This window comes from Haliotis rubra, unplaced genomic scaffold, assembly GCF_003918875.1.
Source record: "Haliotis rubra isolate DU_JTF1 unplaced genomic scaffold, ASM391887v1 Scf316, whole genome shotgun sequence".
In the NCBI taxonomy this organism is placed as follows: Eukaryota; Metazoa; Mollusca; class Gastropoda; order Lepetellida; family Haliotidae; genus Haliotis; species Haliotis rubra.
The window spans coordinates 531512-554131 of record NW_025766987.1 but is presented as its reverse complement, the minus strand read 5'-3'; the positions used below and the strand labels follow the sequence as shown (position 1 = coordinate 554131).

At 41.0% G+C, this 22620-nt stretch overlaps 1 protein-coding gene across 1 annotated transcript; it reads left to right on the top strand.

Moving 5' to 3' along the window:
* The first annotated feature begins 9601 nt into the window (after positions 1–9601).
* On the top strand, positions 9602–16389 carry LOC124283445. The gene is made up of 4 exons (XM_046719498.1): positions 9602–9742; positions 12101–12251; positions 15891–16008; positions 16245–16389. The coding sequence occupies exons 1-4, from the start codon at positions 9709–9711 to the stop codon at positions 16338–16340; spliced, it is 399 nt and encodes a 132-aa protein (XP_046575454.1). The 5' UTR covers positions 9602–9708; the 3' UTR covers positions 16341–16389.
* Positions 16390–22620: the final 6231 nt, after the last annotated feature.

Below are 22620 nucleotides of genomic sequence, written 5' to 3'. Positions count from 1 at the left end.
GTGTGACGTTAAGCAAGAAATCATGAGAACATATTGGCTTCGAGATATTGGCCACTCCCTTGTTTGATTAGAGAACAGTGGCCAATCAATAGAAAACATGGGAAAGACTGTCCCCATGCATACAGTGACGGAAATCATGCATACAGTGACGGAAATCAAAATATAAATCAAGGAATTTGTCACAAGTTTTGAAACAAACGCACTAAACCAACGTGTCATTTGAAACACATATACAACCCATCAAAAGTTTAGACTCACTTAAAACACTCACTATATGTCATGAATATATGTGGTTACATCGAAGATGCATTTCTCCACTAACATGGGGGAACCAACTGCAAAATTTATGCTGATGAATTGCACGAGTATCATGCATCAAATTGCTGAAAACCATGTGCAAATAGCGCGCTTTTGAACCGCTGCGTTTTGGTGTAAAGTTCTATTGAGAATTCGCCAATTTTTACTGAGTTTCATCATTTATTGAACTCATGACAGTAAACTTTTCAACGTTACGAATTCGTTTTACAATACATCAGTTCATGTGTAAATAGTACCTTTAAACAGTATGGAATATTTTGCAAAATCTAGTTTAGCCCATTTGTCTGAAGTAATTGGCTACATTTACACTAGTGAGTCTAAACTTTTGATGGGGAGTATAGAAAAAACGCAAACGACCGCCGCGTTACGGTGATGGAAATAATCTATACAATACTGAGATATATTTCCGAAGTTTTAAATGAGGTTAGAAACTAGAATATGTTGGGTGGTTTTCAACCATTTTTCAATGAAAAACTGCTAATATGTAGAACACTTTGAAACGATATCCCTTAGTACATGTCAAGACCCTGACCCAGAAAGCAAATAATTGTGAACACCGTATTTCCAGCGTACACGTCATAATGCCACTCTGTATAACGCTAGCAGCTGAAATAAATCGAACAGATTGAAAATTCTGCCTTCACATACAAATACGTTACTTCGCACGCCAGTTCAACGTAGAATGATGGATGGCCTGTAAGTATTTTGATAATCGACCGGTCTGAAATTGCGTTCTGGAAATGATGAATGCATGTTTTGTTCAGTATTCGACATTTCAAAGGTTTATATGTGGGTAACCACTTCCTGATGGTTAGATGTGGAATTTAAGGGAGTAAAGGTCAGGGTTAGAGACTGCCATTCCTTCACAGATTTCACTCGGTGAATTTTTAATGAACTACAAAAGAAATGTTTGATGCGAGACATTAATACTTACCCCCACTGTGTTGCAAAACGAATCAACCTCCTGAACGTTTTTTCATATGCTCTACTTATACGCATCGGAATATCTGTAATGTAATTACACATTCTGTAACTTGATTTGATTTCTACGGAAGCGTAGTAGGGCCACTGTGAAATTTTTTGGTCTTACTATCTCCTACGTAGTACTTAATATCTCCTACGTAGGACTTAATATCTCCTACGTAGGACTTAGTATCTCCTGTACTTAGTATCTCCAACGGGACTTAATATCTCCTACGTAGGACTTAGTATCTCCTACGTAGGACTTAATATCTCCTACGTAGGACTTAGTATCTTCTACGTAGAACTTAGTATCTCCTACGTAGGACTTAGTATCTCCTACGTAGGACTTAATATCTCCTACGTAGGACTTACTATCTCCTTACGTAGGACTTACTATCTCCTACGTAGGACACGTAGTATCTCCTACGTAGGACTTAGTATCTCCTACGTAGGACACGTAGTATCTCCTACGTAGGACTTAGTATCTCCTACGTAGGACATATTATCTCCTACGTAGGACTTACTATCTCCTATGTATAGTAGGACTTAGTATCTCCTACGTAGGACTTACAGTCATTCATTTCATTCACTATTAGAGTCTACAGTTATGTGTTTCATTTACTGTTAGAGTCTACTATCGTGTGTTTCAATTTACTATTAGAGTCTACTGTTTCCTTCACTATTAGAGTCATGTGTTCAACTAAGTGTTGCACATTACTGTGTTGGACCGACTGTTATAGTTTACCGCCTTGCGTTCAGTTTACTATTACGCGTTGCAGTTAGTTCACTGTTATATGTTGCACTTTGTTAGACTTTACTATTATGCGTTGGATATTTCAGAGGTCGTTGCACATGAATCATAATCTGCGTGTACAGACGTGTCTTAGACTATCGGTGGCAATCTATGTGTACGTATCCCCTTATATTTATACAAATAAATTTAATGACAATTCATTGTCTTTTTGAATTTCGTATTGTTTTGCGCCGCACTCAACACTTGTGCACCCCAGTCAAGTCAACCTGTAAACAATTACGGAAAAAGCCGCAAACGAGCGTTGCATCCGATCCAACCTAGCCCCATCAAGACAAGCAACAACTTGCGGAGGTCGTGTTATAACCCGAGTTTCATATCACAACCTCACCCCAACCATCCCACCCACCTCTCTGTCTGTCTGTGTGTGTGTGTGTGTGTGTGTGTGTGTGTGTGTGAATAGATGTATGTATGATAGATTAAACATAACCATACCCAAACCTCCATAACTGCAATTAGAACAGGGTCCACGTCACCCTAACGTAATACACACACAATAACACTGTATAGTAACACTGCGTTAGTGTCATGAATATTCACTGACTCACATTTCAACTATCTAACGTCCTGCATAGCCAAACATTTCTCAACTTAATAACCATCCTTAAAAAGGATATGTTAAGTACTACGTAGGAGATAGTATGCACTACGTAGGAGATACTAAGTCCTACGTAGGAGATACTAAGTCCTACGTAGGAGATACTAAGTCCTACGTAGGAGATAGTATGTCCTACGTAGGAGATACTTAGTCCTACATAGGAGATAGTAAGTCCTACGTAGGAGATAGTATGCCCTACGTAGGAGATACTAAGTCCTACGTAGGAGATAGTATGTCCTACGTAGGAGATACTTAGTCCTACGTAGGAGATACTAAGTCCTACGTAGGAGATACTAAGTCCTACGTAGGAGATACTTAGTCCTACGTAGGAGATACTAAGTCCTACGTAGGAGATAGTATGTCCTACGTAGGAGATATTAAGTCCTACGTAGGTGATAGTGACCCCCAAAAAAGTTTCGATCACTTGATTGTTTAGTTATTTTACAGGCCATCGTAATCATGGCATGAGTCTCCATGTAAGGCGTCAGGCAAAAACTACTTTCAGTTGTAGGCATTTTATGATGGGCGGGTGTAACCGGTTGGTCAGGACATATTTACCCTTTTCTCGAACACCTGGTGTTTTTCACTAATTTTCAGTAACTCAGTCATGCAAGGTTCCATTTAAGCTGTGTATCTCTTTACACGGAAAATAATTTCCTTCTCAGGATAGTTAAGTCTGGGTATTCTGTTCCATTGACTTTTTTATTTTAGAGGTGAGGCGAGGTGAAATTGGGTTTAACGTCGTGCTTGAGAATATTTCGCTCATATGACGACGTGCATGCGTGTGTATGTGTACGTGCGGCTGCTTGTACTAGCCCAGGCTTAAGCTAGTTTTTTTTTTTATAGTACTAGTGCTAGCTCACTGAGATACCATGCCGCAGTGAAGCATGAATACCCCACTCAGACACATTATACTGACTCCGAGCCGACCAGTCCTTGTTGTACCCCTTAATGACGAGCGCCAGGCAGGGACAAACAAGTACCATATTATATCGTCTTTTGGTATGACGCGGTGGGGGATCGAACCCGCGACCTTCCGCTCTCCGGGCTGACGCTTTTTTATTTCAGATGTAATACATAGCGCATTTGATGTCGGTGAGCACAGCTACATACGTAAGAATGCCAAACTTTGGAAACAGTGTCAGGATCTAACAGTAAAACGCAATTAAATGTTTTAAGTGTTGAATTAGAAGTGTTGCTATAGCATCTTTTCCCACCACTACAGTATGACAAATATTCGGAGGAATTGCTAGTTTCCATTTTGGTAAACCCGTGAAGTTCCGGGTTAGAATTGATCTTCAGTAACCCATGTTTGTTGTAAGAGGCGACTAACGGGAAGGGTTGGTCAGGCACGCTGACTTGGTTGACACAGTCATGTCGTCGTATCTCAATTGACCCGTGAAGGTCCGGGTTAGAGAATTGACCTATTCTTGTCGTAAGAGGCGACTAACGGGATCCGGTAGTCAGGCGCGCTGAGTTGGTTGATACATGTCATCGGTCCCCAGTTGCGCAGATCGATGCTCATGTTGTTGATCACTGGGTTGTATGGTCCAGACTCTATTATTTACAGACCGCCGCCATATAGCTGGAATATTACGCGTAAAACTAAACTCACTCACTCACTCGTATCCCAATTGCGTAGACCGATGTTCATGCTGTTTATCACCGGACTGTCTGGTCCGAGTCGAAAGGTAACAAACTGTTCTCTGTTGCAGCATTGTATGGACCTCAGAATTTCATATTCTTGATTTCTCCGAACTGTTTAGTTTGGGTTGGTTTTGTTTTGTTTTGGTGTATTTTGTAAACTGGTTGGCATGGATAAGGTGTCACATGAATTGGACGAAGGAACAATGAAACAAATATTTATGTTGATTTCTCTAATTGACAAGTAAATGCTGATATCTTCACGACCTTTTGATCAAAACTGAACAAACAGAACATTTACAAAATATAGATAATCATCTTCCAATTTCACGCAGGACTATGTATGCGAGTTCGCCTGTCCGTTTGGTTGTTCTGAAAACACCGTTTACAACTTATGACATTAACGTGTTGACACTTGCAGCCTTGTTCGCTTATCACACCTTGCAATCGTGTTTTAACAACAGTGATTAAGGGCACAATGCAACACATTTTCGACAATATTTTGGCCTCTATTATATATATTGGGGCATATACACTCACTTTAGCTTCCTATTTATGCAACAAAAGACTTATTATCCCTTACGACTTGCCTAAAATCGATAATTGAAACTTCCAGGCAGACAGCTTCCAAAGAGAGATCACTTGCCATATATGGAATGTAAACAATTGCTCCGTACATCGAAAACTGTCGCACGCGGTGTTTGCCGAACTGGTTTCAATCACAAGTTGTGTTATAGGGTATTCTTAAAGAGCGTTCCGAGGGACTTAACTGTATGGGGTTCGCTTGAAATAAAGAAGAGGGCGCGAGAGTCGATTTAATGCGTTGGATCAGGGAGACTCTATAAGGGGGAGTGGTCACTCCTCGGAAAGCTCCTAAGCTATGCCTCGGCTCGTCACGTGACCAGTGCAGCCAATATGGCGGCAGCGTAGTTTTTAAGATTGAGCCCGGTTTATTTTCAACAGCTGATTACATACGCTGAGTGTTGTGACAACTGAAAACCTACATGTAGAAGATAAGTTACCTATTCTGTCACTTCATTTTAAGTCAAATACTTGTTATTAGTGTCAGTATAAGTACAGTAGCTTTGTAGTAAAGTTTCAAGTGGGCATGTTGTAGCTCACTGGCTTCAATTCTCAGTACACAGCGAAGAAAGACTAACTTATATCGCTAAAAACTTCTTTCACATATTCGTTTAATTTTAGAAGGGAAATATACCTTTGTTAAAAGGTGTTTTGCAAGTAATAGTGATATTTTTATAACTAAAAAAATTTGTTAGGGTGTATTTGAGGTGTGTGAAAATATGACATATCGCCGATCTGCCATTGAAATACTACAGGGCGTTGTTTGAGTGTTTCTAGTTAGTGTTCAAAAACATCTTTCACATACACCTTCAATTTTTATGAGGGGAATATACCATCAGGTGAAAGGTGTTTGCAAGTAATAGTGATAGTTTTATAATTTAAAAAATTGTTAGTGTGTATTTGAGGTGTGTAAAAATATGACATATCGCCGATCTTCCATTGAAATACTACAGGGCGTTGTTTGAGTGTTTCTAGTTAGTGTTCAAAAACATCTTTCACATACACCTTCAATTTTTATGAGGGAATATACCATCAGGTGAAAGGTGTTTGTAAGTAATAGTAATAGTTTTATAATTTTTAAAAAATGTTAGTGTATTTTGAGGTGTGTGAAAAATATGACATATCGCCGATCTGCCATTGAAATACTACAGGGCGTTGTTTGAGTGTTTCTAGTTATTGTTCTAAAACATCTTTCACATACACCTTTAATTTTTGAGAGGGAATATACCATCAGGTGAAAGTTTTTTGCAAGTAATAGTGATAGTTTTATTTATTTTTTTTTAGTGTGTATTTTGAGGTGTGTGAAAATATGACATATCGCCGATCTGTTCTGATACGCCATTGGTGCTTGTGATGCTTGAGTGTTATAGTTCTAAAACTTCTTTCTTTCTTGTTGATCTTAGTATGTGACAAAACTGGAAAGGTGTTTGCAAGGCTTTGTGATAGTTCTAAACTTTCTGTTCTTGAGGGGTCTGTGACAGTGTCAGTTAACATTCTGTCAATGCCCATGTCATTCCACACACGTGCAATAAGATATCTGAATTAGTTACTAATGTAAAAATGTCTCAAAGTAGATTTTTATAAAAAGGACAGCTGATGTTAACATGTGTTCTACCGGATAGTTTTGCGTTCTTTAACATGTTTGGGGAGGGATGGCCGTGTGGTGTATCATTTATTCTTTCATTCATTCACATATGTTCTTTTCCTTTTGTTCCTTTTCTTAATTTCTTTCATTCATTCACATAAAATTCTTGCTCTTAATTCATTCATTCATTGTAAAATTCCGACCTATACAATACACTGGCTGAAGTACTGTTAAACGCAGCCGAAGTTGCGCTGGGACCGAACCAAGTCACTGTGTGCGTTGGAGCATGACGAGGCACACGTTAATTAGTACAAATGGTAAAGAAAGCAAGCGAGTGACTTATCCCTGTTGTAGAGTATCCCTGGTTGGATACTCGTCAAGAGAGCTCCAAGGGACATAACTGTATGGGCTTTGCCTGAAATAATGTTTGGCCGGTAGAGGGCGCGAGAGTCGATTCAATGCAACATTGCATTAAATTCATTCGAACTTTTCATTCGAACGTATTTTTTTAAAATAAATTATATGGTAGCCTCCCTGAGGGCTGATAGTATTAATGAGAGAAATACATTAGAGAAGTGTAGTGTGATTTAGTGCCTTTAGGTAGCCGCACTACCTAAATCACAGAATATCAGAGAGATAGAACAAGCTTCATCTATAAACGGAGAGAAAACATGAAAAATAGAACTTTTCAACGACTAATTTCATGGCGAGCGCTCAGTTATTTAAAGTCCATAACACATCTTACAATACAGTCGAATACAGCCGACTGAATCCAACTTTAAGAACTGTGGTCAGGATAGGTGACGAGAGCCCTTTCTGTGCCACACCGGTCGCAGTCTTTCAAAAAGAGCTTCTAAAAAACGCGCTGTTCACTGCCTTTGATTTTGACGGAGGGTCCGTCCGCAAAAACGAAGCGTCAATAAAATGTTCAAAAAGTACTCCACTAGGGGACCGTTCATAATTTATGGCAAGTGGTGAGGTGAGGTGAAATTGGGTTTAACGTCGTGCTTGAGAATATTTCGCTCATATGACGACGTGCATGCGTGTGTATGTGTATGTGCGGCTTCTTGTACTAGCCCAGACTTAAACTGGTTTTATAGTGCTAGCCCACTGAGATACCATGCCGCAGTGAAGCATGAATACCCCACTCAGACACAGTATACTGACTCCGAGCCGACCAGTCCTTGTTGTACCCATTAATGCCGAGCGTCAGACAGGGACCAACAAGTACCAAGTCTTTTGGTATGACGCGGTCGGGGGTATCGAACCCGCGACCTTCCGCTCTGCGGGCGGACGCTCTAACCACTACACCACGGAGGCGGTCTATGGCAAGTGGGGTGATGATGATATTTATGTAGAAGCATGTACAATGTGAATGACCCCCTACCCCCTAAAACGTATAGGGGAAGTGATATATAATTATAACCATAACCGGAAGTACTATTCACTGTCTATTCACCCAGACAACGGAAACGTTAATCTTACGGACTATGTATATAAATTAATACGAGAAAACTCTGCTAAACCCACTGTCCCTCCCCTACTATATCGTGATCATATGTCAAAGAATCATTATCAAATTGTGTTTGTGAAAAGGTGAAATTACTATTGGACTGAAAAAACCCACATACATATGAGTCATGTCAAATAATAAAATATGTCAAATTAGGAATAACACCATATACTATTGAAGCCATTACGGCGAGATTGATTATATCCGAGCTTAATTGTACACTCGCTGTTATTTATTGAAACAAACGCAAAAGTGTAGCACTTTATGATGTGACCGCCTCAATGGTGTAGTGCTTAGAGCGTCCGCCCGGAGAGCGGAAGGTCGCGGGTTCGAAACCCGACCGCGTCATACCAAAAGACGTTAAAATATGGTACTTGTTGGCCCCTGTCAGACGCTCGGCATTAATGGGTACAACAAGGACTGGTCGGCTCGGAGTCAGTATACTGTGTCTGAGTGGGGTATTCATGCTTCACTGCGGCATGGTATCTCAGTGGGCTAGCACTATAAAACCAGCTTCAGTCTGGGCTAGTACAAGCAGCCGCACATACACATACACACGCATGCACGTCGTCATATGAGCGAAATATTCTCAAGCACGACGTTAAACCCAATTTCACCTCACCTCACCTTTATGATGTACTGATGTCCTGCAACATGTTTGGGATGAACAAAACCCATAACTGGTTGTGTTCTCAAACGGGGTTAAAGTATTGTCAAATTATTTTCCTACTGAGAGGGTACGTAAGTCCCGAAACATTCAACGGAAATTTAAATGTACCAGATTTTTAAAACGTTGTATTTTTGTTATTTTAGTTTTGGCTAAATTTGATCACAATCGCCAACTGCTGAAGGGTTGATATAAATCCAGCTAGGGTCCATGCAGATAGCCAAAGTCTATAAGTCCCCATGGTCCCTAGTATGGTGATCAGCCTTCAGTTGCTGTTGATCTCCCCGTTCTTATTGGTTGTCTATGGTGATATATTGTTAATACTAGTTTTAAATTAAGAGTTGTGATAATCTAGTAGTTTTACTGTCCTTCGATGACAGGATTTTTATGTTCTAAATTTATTGATTTTAATATTGATACAAATTAAATTGTTCTCGCCACGATATGGCTGAAATATTGACGATGTGATAAATATTAACTCACTCACTCGCTGTAACTGTGTAGTGATATAACATTTATACAGTGTGTATACAGTGTGTATACATAACATGTCAGTTTCGTGTTTGTTTACAAAAGATATTCTTTCGCAATTGTCATGCATAATACAATTTTTAAAGATATGGGCTCGTCACATTCGGTCATATTTATGTCCTTTATAATCATCTTCTCAAATCTTCTTTGAAAGCTGACCCGTATTAGTTTGTCTCTCAGGCACAGAAATAATTATTTAAAAAGAAGTCCAACTTAACTCCACAATGATTTGGAATGTTTAGATTTTTCACCTGAAATTAGGTATTGACCCCAGTTTGGATTGATTATATTTATCCTGCCCTCACCATGGTACACGTCACATATGCAAACACTTCCAGACACTTCCAGACACGTCCAGCCTTTAAGGTAAACAAGCACCAATACAGGCCAAGGACGCGGAACACTATCTCCATATGATCTCAGAGACACGCTGACTTACATAACCTTATCAGTTACCTCGGATTGTAATGGTGAACATATAAATTCTTCTCCGAACATGTTGGCGATAGTGCTTTCGTTTCTGTTTGTTGGTGAGTACTGTTCAACCACTTGCGATAATATTGGCATATATAATTGTACTCGTGAAGATCCGGGATAAAACTGGTCTTCAGTAACCCATGCTTGTCGTAAGAGGCGACTAACGGGATCAGCTGGTCAGGTTCGCTGGTTTGATTTGATTTAATTATGTCATCATATAGGTCGGCGTAAAACTAAACTCACTCACTCACCCCATAAACACATCGGGAACCTATGCAGTTTGAATCCCATGTCACACCGATCATGTTCCCACGTTCGCGACCAACATGCCGTGCTCATGGGTCCCACTAAAGTGGTAAAACCCGTGAAGATCCAGGTTAGAATTGATGTTCAGTAACCCATCATTGTCTTAAGATGGGATGGTCTGGCTCGCTGACTTGGTTGACACATGAAATCGTATCCCATTTGCGTAGAACGATGCTCATGCTGTTGATCACTGTAGGTCCAGACTCGATTGTTTACAGACCGCCACCATATAGCCGGAATGTTGTTGAGTGCAACAAACAACAAACAACAAACAAACATGCACATTTTCAAAGGCAAAATTCAAATAACATACAGCTGGATGTAACTGTCAAACACTACGGCCATGGCGGACTGATCATATCGAAAATTGAACAGACCATCTATAGGAACACCGGAAGGTAGGTGGTTCGATGCCGGCCCCTTCAAAACCCTGGCAAAAGAGTTTCCTTGTTATCCTGCCTGGGGTTAGGCATTAATGGGATGAAGCAAATCATTATCTGATCGGATTCACTGTCTGGGTGGGGTGTTCATGTACAGGTGCGGTTTAGCGTTACATCTATAAGCATTACGTGCATGTACAGGCGCAAGAAACTTCCCCCTGGTCAGGGCAGTACCGTCAGAGGCGCCGGATATCAGTGCACAGAGTCCCTTGTAGTTTTCCAGCCTCGGATTTACCCTGATCGTGATCATTATTCAGTCAGCTGGATCCCGCTTCTCATTGTGTGGAGTTGACACACCGCCCGGACTGTCGTGTATTTCCTCTTGGCCTCGGGTGTATTAGGTGCACAATTTATTAACGAAGAACCATATCTCGGAACGACATATAGGTGTCAAGACACAGGGTTAAACTGACAGACAACAGTGCCCTACTGGAGGCATTCCTTGCGTGTATTAGCGGACAGAGTTATAGCAAACGCACTTCATCTGATCAGTCACAAAGCCTCCTTGTAAACTACTTGTGTACACACCTAGCACCACCTCTACAACCGTCATATGGCTGGAATATTGCTGAAACGACAAACCAAAACCACTACAGCATTACTTCAGTTGCTGGCGATCAATAGCCATATATGTCATCGTTGCCAAATGGACAGTTTTAATGTTCTATGACAAGTTTTAAATCTTTGATTGTTGTTATTTTACCCTTCAAGGATGGTGAAAATCTAGCTAGGTTCCATGCAGGTAGCAACGATCCTTTATGTCCCAATGGTATGTCCACCAAAGGTATTGCTATCTACATTTAAGTACTGACGATCTATTCCCGTTTATTGTGTTCATCATTTGCTCCATTAACTGCTATCAACTAGGTTCCTTCTTCCTTCTCTCATAGCCCCACATGGGTACAATGTGTGAAGACCACAATCCGAAACATGAGTCTCATTAACCAATTCAGACAATGACCTACTTTTCAGCCGATCCGAATTTTCTCGTCTGAAAGTGAAAAGAGACACTGAATTCCAATTTCTTGTTTCATAAGAAAATGGTATTTACAAGTTGGTTTCAATTGTAAACTTTAATAGCATCGTATTTCTATATTTTATGGCAAGGTGTAGGCAGCATGACCTTAACTAAGACGTCACAGACTGCTCCTGTTTGATGAGGTCGTAAAATGATTGACAAGTCATCTGGCTCACTGGTTACACCTGTTATGCGTTCTGTGTGCTTATTCAGTGTAGTATTGTAACGCACAATGTGATTGATATAATATCAATTCCGTACCAGACCGCCAAACTTTTCTAGCGGCAGAGCCTCGTTTTGAGATTTCCACGATTTCCAGATTTCCGTTTGTCAGAGCACGCTGTACGACAGAGCACGCTGCACAACGTGTTTGCAAGGATTAGAAGGAGCGTAGTGTTGCAATATACAAGTGGTTAGATGTATCAAACAATACTGATTAATATTTATGTATCCAGTTGAAAGAATTGGTCTCAAAATTCTGGACTGGTTATTGTACTAAGTTGCGCAATAGGACGGAACCCAGTCAGCAGGAAACGAGTCTGTTGTGTAATCAATGTTTTGAATTGTGCTGGTGTCCCCTCCGTGATATTGCTGGAATATTGCTAAATGCGGCGTAAAACTATACTCACTCACTCATTCTCTCACAGCCTCAGTATCCTGCCAGGGTGGACGACCAAAGCCTGCCAATGTGACAGGTCCTGTCTTCGATGCAGCCAACTTTGCCTGCAATGAAATCAACGACCAGAGCAACTCGGAAGACTGGTTCACGCTTCTTCACGCCGGCAATGCCACATCACAGGTAGAGACTATATTTGACCCCTTTAATCCCCAGCTTTGTTGACTCCAAAACACGCATCCTAATACCGCACATTAATTGAGTGGACTTTGTATGGACACAAAGGGCGCAAGTAGGTCTGCGTCCCAAAGACCTGAGATCGCTGGTTTAAATTTGTCCTGAATATTCATAGATGGCTTATCAGAGCCAAACTCTTCTCGTAGGTGTCCGCAAAAAGGTAAGTGTCTAACTTTGTATGTCACGTTGATTAAACTGCATGGCTATAAGACAGCGTTGGTAATACTCATTTATCCTATCACCAACTTGGCTCACCTTAAAGGCACAATGTCACGCTTTTTTGACAATATTTTGGTCGATAATATATATACTCTCCCAAAAAAAGAAACGCATATAGGAATTTCAACTGTCTTTTTATGCTTATTTTGAAACATCTTGTAGGCTTTATGAGTCAATGAAATATAGCGACATTGGACACTGGGAATGCAGACTTATCCGTCTTAGGCACCAACTCGAGGAAAGTCAGTTTGAGTGTCACATGGAGACGTGTGGTGGCGCTGAAGTCAATACCTCGTGTGACCACCGTGGGCATCCAGAACTGCACGGCATCGCATCGGCATCGAACGAATAAGTCTCAGAATCTCGTGTTGCCCAATCGCAGCCCACTCTGCCTGTAGTGCCTGTGCGAGTTGCTGAAATGTCTGGGGCTGAGGGTTACGGCGTCGCACCCGTCTGTCCAGGGCATCCCATAGATGTTCGATCGGGTTTAAGTCCGGTGATCTTGAGTGCCAGGGGAGCACATTAATGTTGTGGTTCTGGAGGAAGTCTTTAGTGTAACGTGCTGTGTGGGGCCTGGCATTGTCCTGTTGAAACAACTCCCTCTGGCGATCAATGATTGGAAGGAGGTGTGGGCGTAGGATTTTGTCACAGGACCGTTGAGCTGTCAGGTTGCCCTGGATCATCACCAAATCACTTCTCCTACGGCAGGTGATCGCTCCCCACATCATAACACTGACCCGGCCGAATCTGTCCACCTGGGGAACGCAAGCGTCGGCGAAACGTTCACGTCGACGTCTGTACACCCGCATTCTTCCATCGCGTCGTTCCAATAGAAATCGTGATTCATCACTGAACCAGATTCTACGCCAATTCGGTAGGTTCCAGGCCTGAACGTTGGTGCACCATTGAACTCGATGTCGACGATGTTGTTGTCGAAGCACAGGGCCAAAATAAGGTCTTCTGGCACGTAAACCAGCCCCTCTCAACCTGTTCTTGACGGTCTGTGCATAAAGCCTCCTCAATCCGGGTATTTGTCGAGCGGTACTGGTCGCCGTAGCTGTTCGATGACGCAGGTGAAGTACCCGGATGTAGCGATCCTGCGCGCAGTGGTCGCTCGAGGTCGCCCACTACGAGGGGCATCTGCTACCGCATTCTGCCGGCGATATCTCTCCCAGAGCCGTGAAATGGTGCTTAGGTGAACATTCATGCGTCGGGCAACTGCACGTTGAGACTGGCCAGCTTCAAGCAAACCAATGGCGATATGACGGTTGGCTTCACTTAGACGTGGCATTTTGCGTTCGTCAACAATATCCCAAATACAGTGAATAATCGACAGACAGCAATCAACCTTTTATACCCATCATTGAGACTATCTGATCCCCAACTTTCACGTGCATTGCATGTGAATTGTGTATTCTGTGACACTACACGCCGAAATTGAAAATCATGCTGTTAAATACGGGTATTTTACGGATGGTGCGTTTTGTTGTGATGTTTCAAAACATAAACACCATAGGACTCATAAACAGAGCAAAACCTTTTGTAAAATGAATCATGTTTTAATTCATTGCTATATGAAATTGCCATTTTCATGATGCGTTTCTTTTTTGGGAGAGTATATATTGGGGCATATGTACTCACTTTAGCTTCCTATTGATACAATAAAAGACTTATTATCCCTTACGACTTGGCTGAAATCGATAATTGAAACATCGAGGCGAACAGCTTCCAAACTGATAACACTTGCCATATATGGAATGTAAACGATGCTCCGTACATCGAAACCTGTCGCACACGGTGTTTGCCGAACTGGCCTCAATCACAAGTTGCGTTATAGGGTATTCTTAAAGAGCGTTCCAAGGGACATAACTGTATGGGGTTCGCTTGAAATAAAGAAGAGGGCGCGAGAGTCGATTTAATGCAACGTTGCATTAATTAATTCGAACTTTTTAATTTCATATTGTAGTCTTAATGCGTAATTTTGTTCGGAATAAATTATATGGTTGCTTCGCTGGGGGGCTGACAGTTAGTATTAATGAAAGAAATGCAATATTGAATTTTAGAGAAGTGTGGCGTGATAGTGTGCCTTTAAAGATAAATCCGTTTAGTTGCTTTCTTGCGTTGAACGGAAATACTGCTGTGGTTGATTATCAGTTCAGCTAAATTGTATGTTGTTGGTTTGTTCAACCTTTACTGATGGGTCACTAGTGCAGTGATACGAAGCATAGGCCCCCACTGCGGGTCAGAAAATCGATAAACTAGGCCCCGGTTTAGTATCCACACCCCTTACTATATAATATGTAAAGGTTCATCACAGAAATGCGGTGACATGATCGAAAACCGGACAATTACGCACACGTCAATGAATATATCGTATTTTAAAGGTGTCACAAATATCAAAAGCTCTTGTTTATATCTCTGATGTGTGTAGGAGGCATGTACATGCGCTTTCCGCGGGGATGCATTTGATGGTTTTTATCAAATCGCCAAAGACCGAGACCGGAAGTATACAAAAATAGGACGTCAGCGCTTGACTTCACTACCTCCGGCAATCTGATTGGCTAACACATTACACTGAATGAATGGATTTTTCTTTAAAAAATAATAATGTTTATTCGTTTTTAAAATTATTCTTACCATGATAAAACATCAGATAGTGACATGTTGGATGACAGACGTTTGAGTTTCCCTCTCATTTTCGCACGTGCATTTACTGTCATTTTATTAACCAATTTGCTGGCGCTGGCGACCTAGTTTTGTATACTTCCGGCACAGCAACTCGGTCTTTGGCGATTTGATTAAAACCATCAAATGCATCCCCACGGAAAACGCATGTATATGCCTCCTACACACATCAGAGATATGGACAAAAGCTTTTGATATTTGTGAGACCTTGCAAATACGATAAAGTCATCGACGTGTGCGTAATTGTCCGGTTTTCGATCATGTCACCGTATTTCTGTGATGAATCTTTACATATTATATAGTAAGGGGTGTGGATACTAAACCGGGGCCTAGTTTATCGATTTTCTGACCCGCAGTGGGGGCCTATGATACGAAGCGCTTGATACGTTAAGTAAAATAGAAAGACAGTTTTTTCAGCATGTAGGTCAGTACAGTATAGTTCAACGTTAACGTGGGACATGCAGATCAGCGTGATCTTTAACATAGAACAATATAATCTTCTCAGTGTTTTGTGACTACATTACTTACTAACATGGAGGAATTCCATTCGTAACTAGTCGCCTCTTTCCGTGACCGACAAGACACGAGTAGTTACGAACGGGAGGAATTCAACAAATGTGTCATTAACTGATTGTGTTTGCGTGTGACATGGATGTGTGAAGACCATCTTGTTGATTTCCGGTGGTCAATGGGGAAATATTCCGTATGGACCTGACCATGGGGGAATCTGCCTGCCAAAACACGCCTCTCAACCACAACGCCACGCCATTCGACTGTCCAGTGCCGAAGGCAGCAATGGTAGGAACTACTGTATTTTAGAACCGTCTTAGGCAAAAATAATTTCTAATTCACTGGTTCTATTATCTACATATTTGTGTCGAAATATCGGCATCGATCTTCGCAAGTGGGATGCGATGACATGTGTAAGCCATGTCCTGACCACTTGATCCCGTTACTCGCCTCTTACGACAAGCATGGATCTTCACGGGTTGATTTTTATACAGGGCTTACTGTGTCTGTTGTTCTGTCTGTAGATCTGGAAATACGGGGTGGAGGTTCTCTTCGTCCACTGGCAGTCCCCGGAGTTTACTCTGCTAGACTTTCACCAAGAAACAAGCCATGGGTACTAAGAAAGCAATACCCCGTTTTGTCATTATTGCATAAAACTATTATAGTGTTGTTGTTTGTCATTATTTGTTTGAAGATTTATTTGATAATCGTATTTTCCAAATTGAAAATCATTAGATCAATTAATAATGACAACAATGACAAACTATTATATGTGAACACACAGTTTAAGAGTGAGTTGAAAAGAGTGATGTCATGACTGAAATGCGTGGCAGCCCTTGAACAGATTTTAGTGCACGCACAAATATTAAGGTTACTGCCACTGTTGGATGTTTTGAAAGACTGACTGAGTTTGGTTTTACGCCGCTTTTAGCAATATTCCAGCAACATCACGGCGGGGGACACCAGAAATGGGCTTCACACATTGTACCCATGTGGGGATTCGAATCCGGGTCTTCGGCGTGACGAGCCAACGCTTTAACCATTAGGCCACCCAACCGCCCCTGTTTTGAAAGAGGCCAGACTGTTGTTGAATCAGGAATAGTTTTGTAAGCTGTCGGGAATTTTGCGTTTCGAAATACGTTCCGTGTGTCAATTAAAACCTTTTCTGGCCAAAGTAACTTCGATATAGGTAAATGCAGTAATTTAGATCTTTTAAATTATAATGGCTATTTATAATGCGCCTGCTTCCACACACTTGTGCATGCTCAAAGCGCTAACACATTATTACCCCGGATAACCCAGGCTGTCTGTGAGGCGCTAGAAGGTTAATAGTCACATGACTTATCCCACCGGGTACCCATTCAGTACTGGGTGAACAGAGGCAATTCATGAACAAACTCACTTGCCTAAGGTGATACCACATGTGCCACTTGTGCTTCGTTGAGGGGAAGGACTGAAGTCCCAGAAACTATCAGGAGTCAATCTGCCAAACACCCATCAAAGAGCTCTCCGCGACTAACAGTACTTAGCTTATATTGATTTATAATAATAATCATCTTTATTTGCACTAAGAAGGCCACAGGCCTATAGTACATAAAGTTATGTTACATTTGAGAGGAATTTAGATCGGGTCATCATAGCATAGTAAATGAACATTGAAATATTTTGTAGAAGAACTGGATTTTTACTACTTAACAGTGAGGAGAATTTTACCACATTTGGATGGACATAGTAATAACTTTTAATATATTTTGTTCGCAACCGGTCCTCAAATGGACATATTAGGAGAAAATGTAATTCATCTTCTATTTCATTAAAATTACAAAGTGTACATATTCTATTTTCTCTTTTTACATTCATATATCTGCCTCTTTCAATCAACAAATCATGAGAAGAGCATCTGAATCGTGCCAGTGCTATTCTAAACTTTTTAACATTAACACAGGATAGATATGACTCAAGAACTATGGCATTTTTAAACAATGAATAATACATGCATTTATTTGATAAGGATATCCTTTCACACCATGTTTGAATATACATATCTTTTAGTCTTGTCGTTAAGGATTGTATGAATAACGTAGGTGATTCGACATATTGTGTATTCCATGTAATTCCAAAACCAACAGAATATAAAAAGTGTTTTACATTGGTTGCCCAGTTTTTTGGTCCACCTTTATCATATAACAACATCATATTATAACACTTCTTGGGTAAGCGATTTGAAGGCATAATCAACAGTTTTAGACAGTACTTAATAACTTGAATGCTTGTAAGAATGTGCATTGGGTACCTACCGCATTCACCATAAATCACTGCGTTAATAGTGTTAATTTTAACTCCGAGGAAATTTTTGCATGCGTATAAATGGATTTTTTCAATTTCGTCAAATTTTGTTTTTCCCCAAATTTCGGCCCCATATGATAAAATTGGACTGACTTTGGCATCAAATATTTTAAAGAATGAAGAGTAGTTGATATTACCAAGTACACTCAACTGTTTCATAATTCCAATTAATGCTTTTTGTCGCTGTAACGCTGCATATTTTACATTCCTCGTCCATGACAGGCCACTGGTGAAACATAGTCCCAAATATTTATAAAAGCCAATACACACCAGCTGCATACCTTTATAATACCAGTTTTCCTTTTTTGACAATTTGCCTCCATTTTTTAAATACAACAATTTTCGCTTTTTCTCTATTTACAGTTAATTTCCATTTATAGCAGTAACTTTCAAGTTCATTAATTTGATTCTGTAAGCCATTAATCGTGCTTGAGAACAAAACAATGTCATCCGCAAATAGCAATAGGAAAAGATGAACTATACTAGGCACATAAAGAAACTGTGCATACAAAAATTTAAAATCTAAATTTATCAAACCTGTGTAGACACATAAGGATTTAAACTCAGAGATTAGTGACATGTAGCCAACATGCATGCACGTGCCACGTTCCGTGACGTCAGTGGGTTCGTCCTTGAGACGTGCAATACGTTGTTGCACGTGCATTCCAGGAAAGAGAAACAGAGCAAATGAATGCCACACAATACTGTCACTTTGGAAAGCTCAACCCCGGCCCTTGCGATCGTTCGAAAAATTAAACGGCATCGACAAGCTCGCCGAATGTGGTGCCGAAATTATGTCCGCAGACCCTTGTTTTGGAGGAGAAATGTTGTTTTTACAGATGAGTCCAGGTTTAACATTTCCCATAGTGATGGACGTCAACGTGCCTATAGACACGGGGGAGAACATTATGCACAGGCCTGTGTCTTGGAGAGGAATCGCTTTGGTGGTGGTTCCATGATGATTTGGGGTGGAATAACAACACGCCAAAGAACTCCTTTGGTGATTGTTCAGGGCAACTTAACTGGTGTGGGCTACAGGGATCAGATTCTTCGACCTGTGGCAATTCCTTTTCTGCAACGTCATGGCCCTGGGTTAACATTCTAACAGGACAATGCCCGCCCTCATACGGCAAGGGTTGCTATGGATTTCCACAACGTTGACTTACTGCCTTGGCCTGCAAATTCACCGGATCTCTCCCCGATAGAGCATGTTTGGGACGAGATGGATCGACGTCTACGCCGTCTTCCTCATCCGCCAGATAACGTCCTTGACCTTGCAACAGAACTTGAGAGAATCTGGCGTGACATCCCACAAGCCTACCTTGCACGTTTGATAGGCTCTATGCGTCGTCGATGCACTGCTGTTCTCAATGCCGATGGTGGACATACCCGTTATTGAGCTTGTGACATCGTCGTTTGACCCCTGTCCCGCTTGTGGACTCGTGACGTCATTGTGATTGACTATCAGTTGAAATTCTCGCGACTTGTTATGGTCTCATGATCCCTCCATTAAAGTTTATATGTACCTTTGACATTGTTATCGTACTTATCAACTGGGATGCTATTTTGACAATGCACAGTTTATTTATGTGGCTAGTATATATCAGGGTGGAGTTGAATCCCGTGTACACAGTTAGTTTCGATTTGTCGTGCTAACTCATTTATAAAAGAGGAAAATAGAAATGGGCTTAGAATACAGCCTTGTCTAACACCAAGTTGCAAGTCGAATGTTTCTGAATAATTATGATTACTTTTAATACAAGCCTTAACATTTTCATACATATTGCATGAAAGTTTACTCATTTTACCTCTGAGACCGTGGGTATTAAATAGAAGCCAAAGTTTTTTTCGTTGTATTGAATCGAAAGCGTTTGAAAAATCTACAAATAATGCGTAGATTTGTGACCTGGGCTCTATGAACAGGACCGCACACCACCACTTTTCCCATCCAGATACTTCTAAATAAATCCCGTCTGCAATGTTCTTGTTGTTAGGTTTCGATTTCCAAACTGAAACTAGTTACTCCAGAAAGCTATGCGAATTACCCACACGAACAGTTCTTCTTTCAATGGTGCAATATTGCATCTAGTCTGTGTCAAAGTGTCAAATGGAAAATAACAAATAGATTTGATCAAAACAATTTCTTGCAGCAAAACAAACCAAGCACAACGTATATTGCCAAAGGGTTTGCAGAAGTCAGTGCTTGAAGAAGGAGAGATTTCATGAGAATAGCTTGAGAAGCAGCCTGATAGTTACTCTCCCAGACAGTGAGTGTAGTTATATGCCACACTCAGCAATAATCCAGCTCTATGGCGGCAGTCTCTAAATAATTCAGTCGAGACCAGACAATCTTGTGATCAACATCGTGAGCATCTTCTCAATTCGGAAACGGTTTTACGTGTCAACCTAGTCAACGATCCTGGCCATCCGATCCTGTTAGGATCTTCCTACGACAAGCAAGGGTTGCTGAAGACCAATTCTAACCCGGATCTTTCCGGGTCCAGAATATTAAGATATTAGAGCTCAAAAGGGTAAGAAACTAATTTGTTGGATAATAAGCAGAAGGAGAAAACAAAGAAAAAAGGCGATATTCTCCTGCTGCAATAAAGTATGATATTACCAAGACAAACACATGAGACATTCTTGGAATCATAAAGATGTTTCTTCCACATCGTGTTGGCAAATGGAAATGATATTATATCTGCTTGTAAATAGATCAGATCTGAAGCTTGGTGTGCTGAGATGGTAGAGCATGGGTAGTTAAAGAGGTTTGGGTTGATTTTGAAATGTGCATTTTGCAGATAACGATATCGAGTAGAATAACCACTACTCTGACGGCTTTTGTAACACATTGTGAGAATGGCACTATGGGTGGCCGATACAATGAAGATGTCCAGATATTATTGACCTCATGTGCCATAAACAAATATAGAGCGCATTTCAGCCAATCATTGTGATGACACACCGTAGTATTAAGGACCAAACCCCAAAACAATCATGCTGTACGTCGTTAGCGTCCATAAAACGTGAATCAGGACAATTTGTAATTTGTCAAAAATGGACCTCAATTCGTCAGACGATGTCGATTATTCCAATGCTGGCGTAACCTACACCATTCCTCCAATGAAGTAAACGACAAGTGGATGTGGTACGCACAGATACCATTTGTGCAGATGATGTGACGCTGTCTGAAACTGTACAGTTGTAACTGGTCCTATAGTTAGTAGTTTAGCAGTTGTTTTGTGGTGTCTTGACCCCACCGTTCTCAATATTTCAGCAATATCACGGCGGGGATACTGAAATGGGATGTAGACGCTTAAGAAACATGCAGGGTATCGAGCCCATATTATCTGTGACTTATGCCAACTTGTGTGAGTGTGAGCCTTTTACGCCGCATTAAACGTCCATATTCCAGCAATATGGATACGGGGACACCATTGATAATTGAAGGATTAAGAAACATGCAATTTGATCCTGCATAATTCGCTGACTTTATAGTTAGACATTTGTGTACGTCCCTGTAATTTCAGCTAAAAAATACACCCTACTTCCTGGCGACGTTTAAATTGCACAGGCTTGTGCGGTTGAAAATTATTCAAAAACACCAATGTACGTGATACTTCTATTACGGTATGTACGGTATTAGTTGTAGTTAGCTGGGTGTCGGTAATTGCGTGCAGCACGACCTGCAGGTGTTACATACTTGCTGTTGGCATGTGTTGACGACAGCTTGAGACTCATTATGATTAAATGATAACGAAAGCTGTTTTGGCTTTGTCGTCGTTTTTGAACTGTCAGAGATATAACATCTTGATGTACTGAAAGATTCAAAGAAAAGGTGAGTAAAATTAAGGCTTTTTGTGAGATTTTGATTTAGAAATAATCACACAGAATGTTTGATTTACTACCACTCACACTGAGGGAACGGTGTTGTATGAGGCGAAGCAATTCGCTCTGCACTGTTGCATCCCATGAGCACAGGGGCGGATGGTAGCCTAGTGGTTAAAGCGTTCGCTCGTCACGACGAAGACCCGGGTTCGATTTCCCATATAGGTACAAATGTGTGAAGCCCATTTTTGGTGTCCCCCGCCGTATCCCAGCTGCGTAGATCGATGCTCATGCAATGACAGACCGCCGCCATATAGCTGGAATATTGCTGAGTACGGCGTAAAACTAAACTCACTCACACTAAGTGGTACATGTCTCAGATCTTGGCGTTTTCCTCTCACATTCAGCTGATATGCTATGGTATAAATGGTAAAGTGTTAAAACCCGTGTAACAACCAAGCCATTGAACACACCAAGCCTCGGTATAATTCAGTGTAGCAACAGATCCGTGATAGCTAGTTATGTTATACCGCCATTAAGAATCTTGGACTTCCACTGTTTAGTCAGTACGTGAAGAAACAAAATGTTTCAAAGTTGACCCCAAATCACCTAACTGAAACTGACCTCGAATATGCATTTGTCTTGTTGCTATTGACCCGTCATACCGTGTCGGTAAGCGCACATAAAATCTTCAAGTTATCATCACGGTTGGCAGTAAGTACTAAG

Coding starts and splice junctions, on each gene's coding strand:
- LOC124283445 (XM_046719498.1), top strand. CDS start 9,709: ATGTTGGCGATAGTGCTTTCGTTTCTGTTTGTTG. Junction 9,743..12,100: donor GCTTTCGTTTCTGTTTGTTG/GTGAGTACTGTT, acceptor ATTCTCTCACAG/CCTCAGTATCCTGCCAGGGT. Junction 16,009..16,244: donor CAGTGCCGAAGGCAGCAATG/GTAGGAACTACT, acceptor TTCTGTCTGTAG/ATCTGGAAATACGGGGTGGA.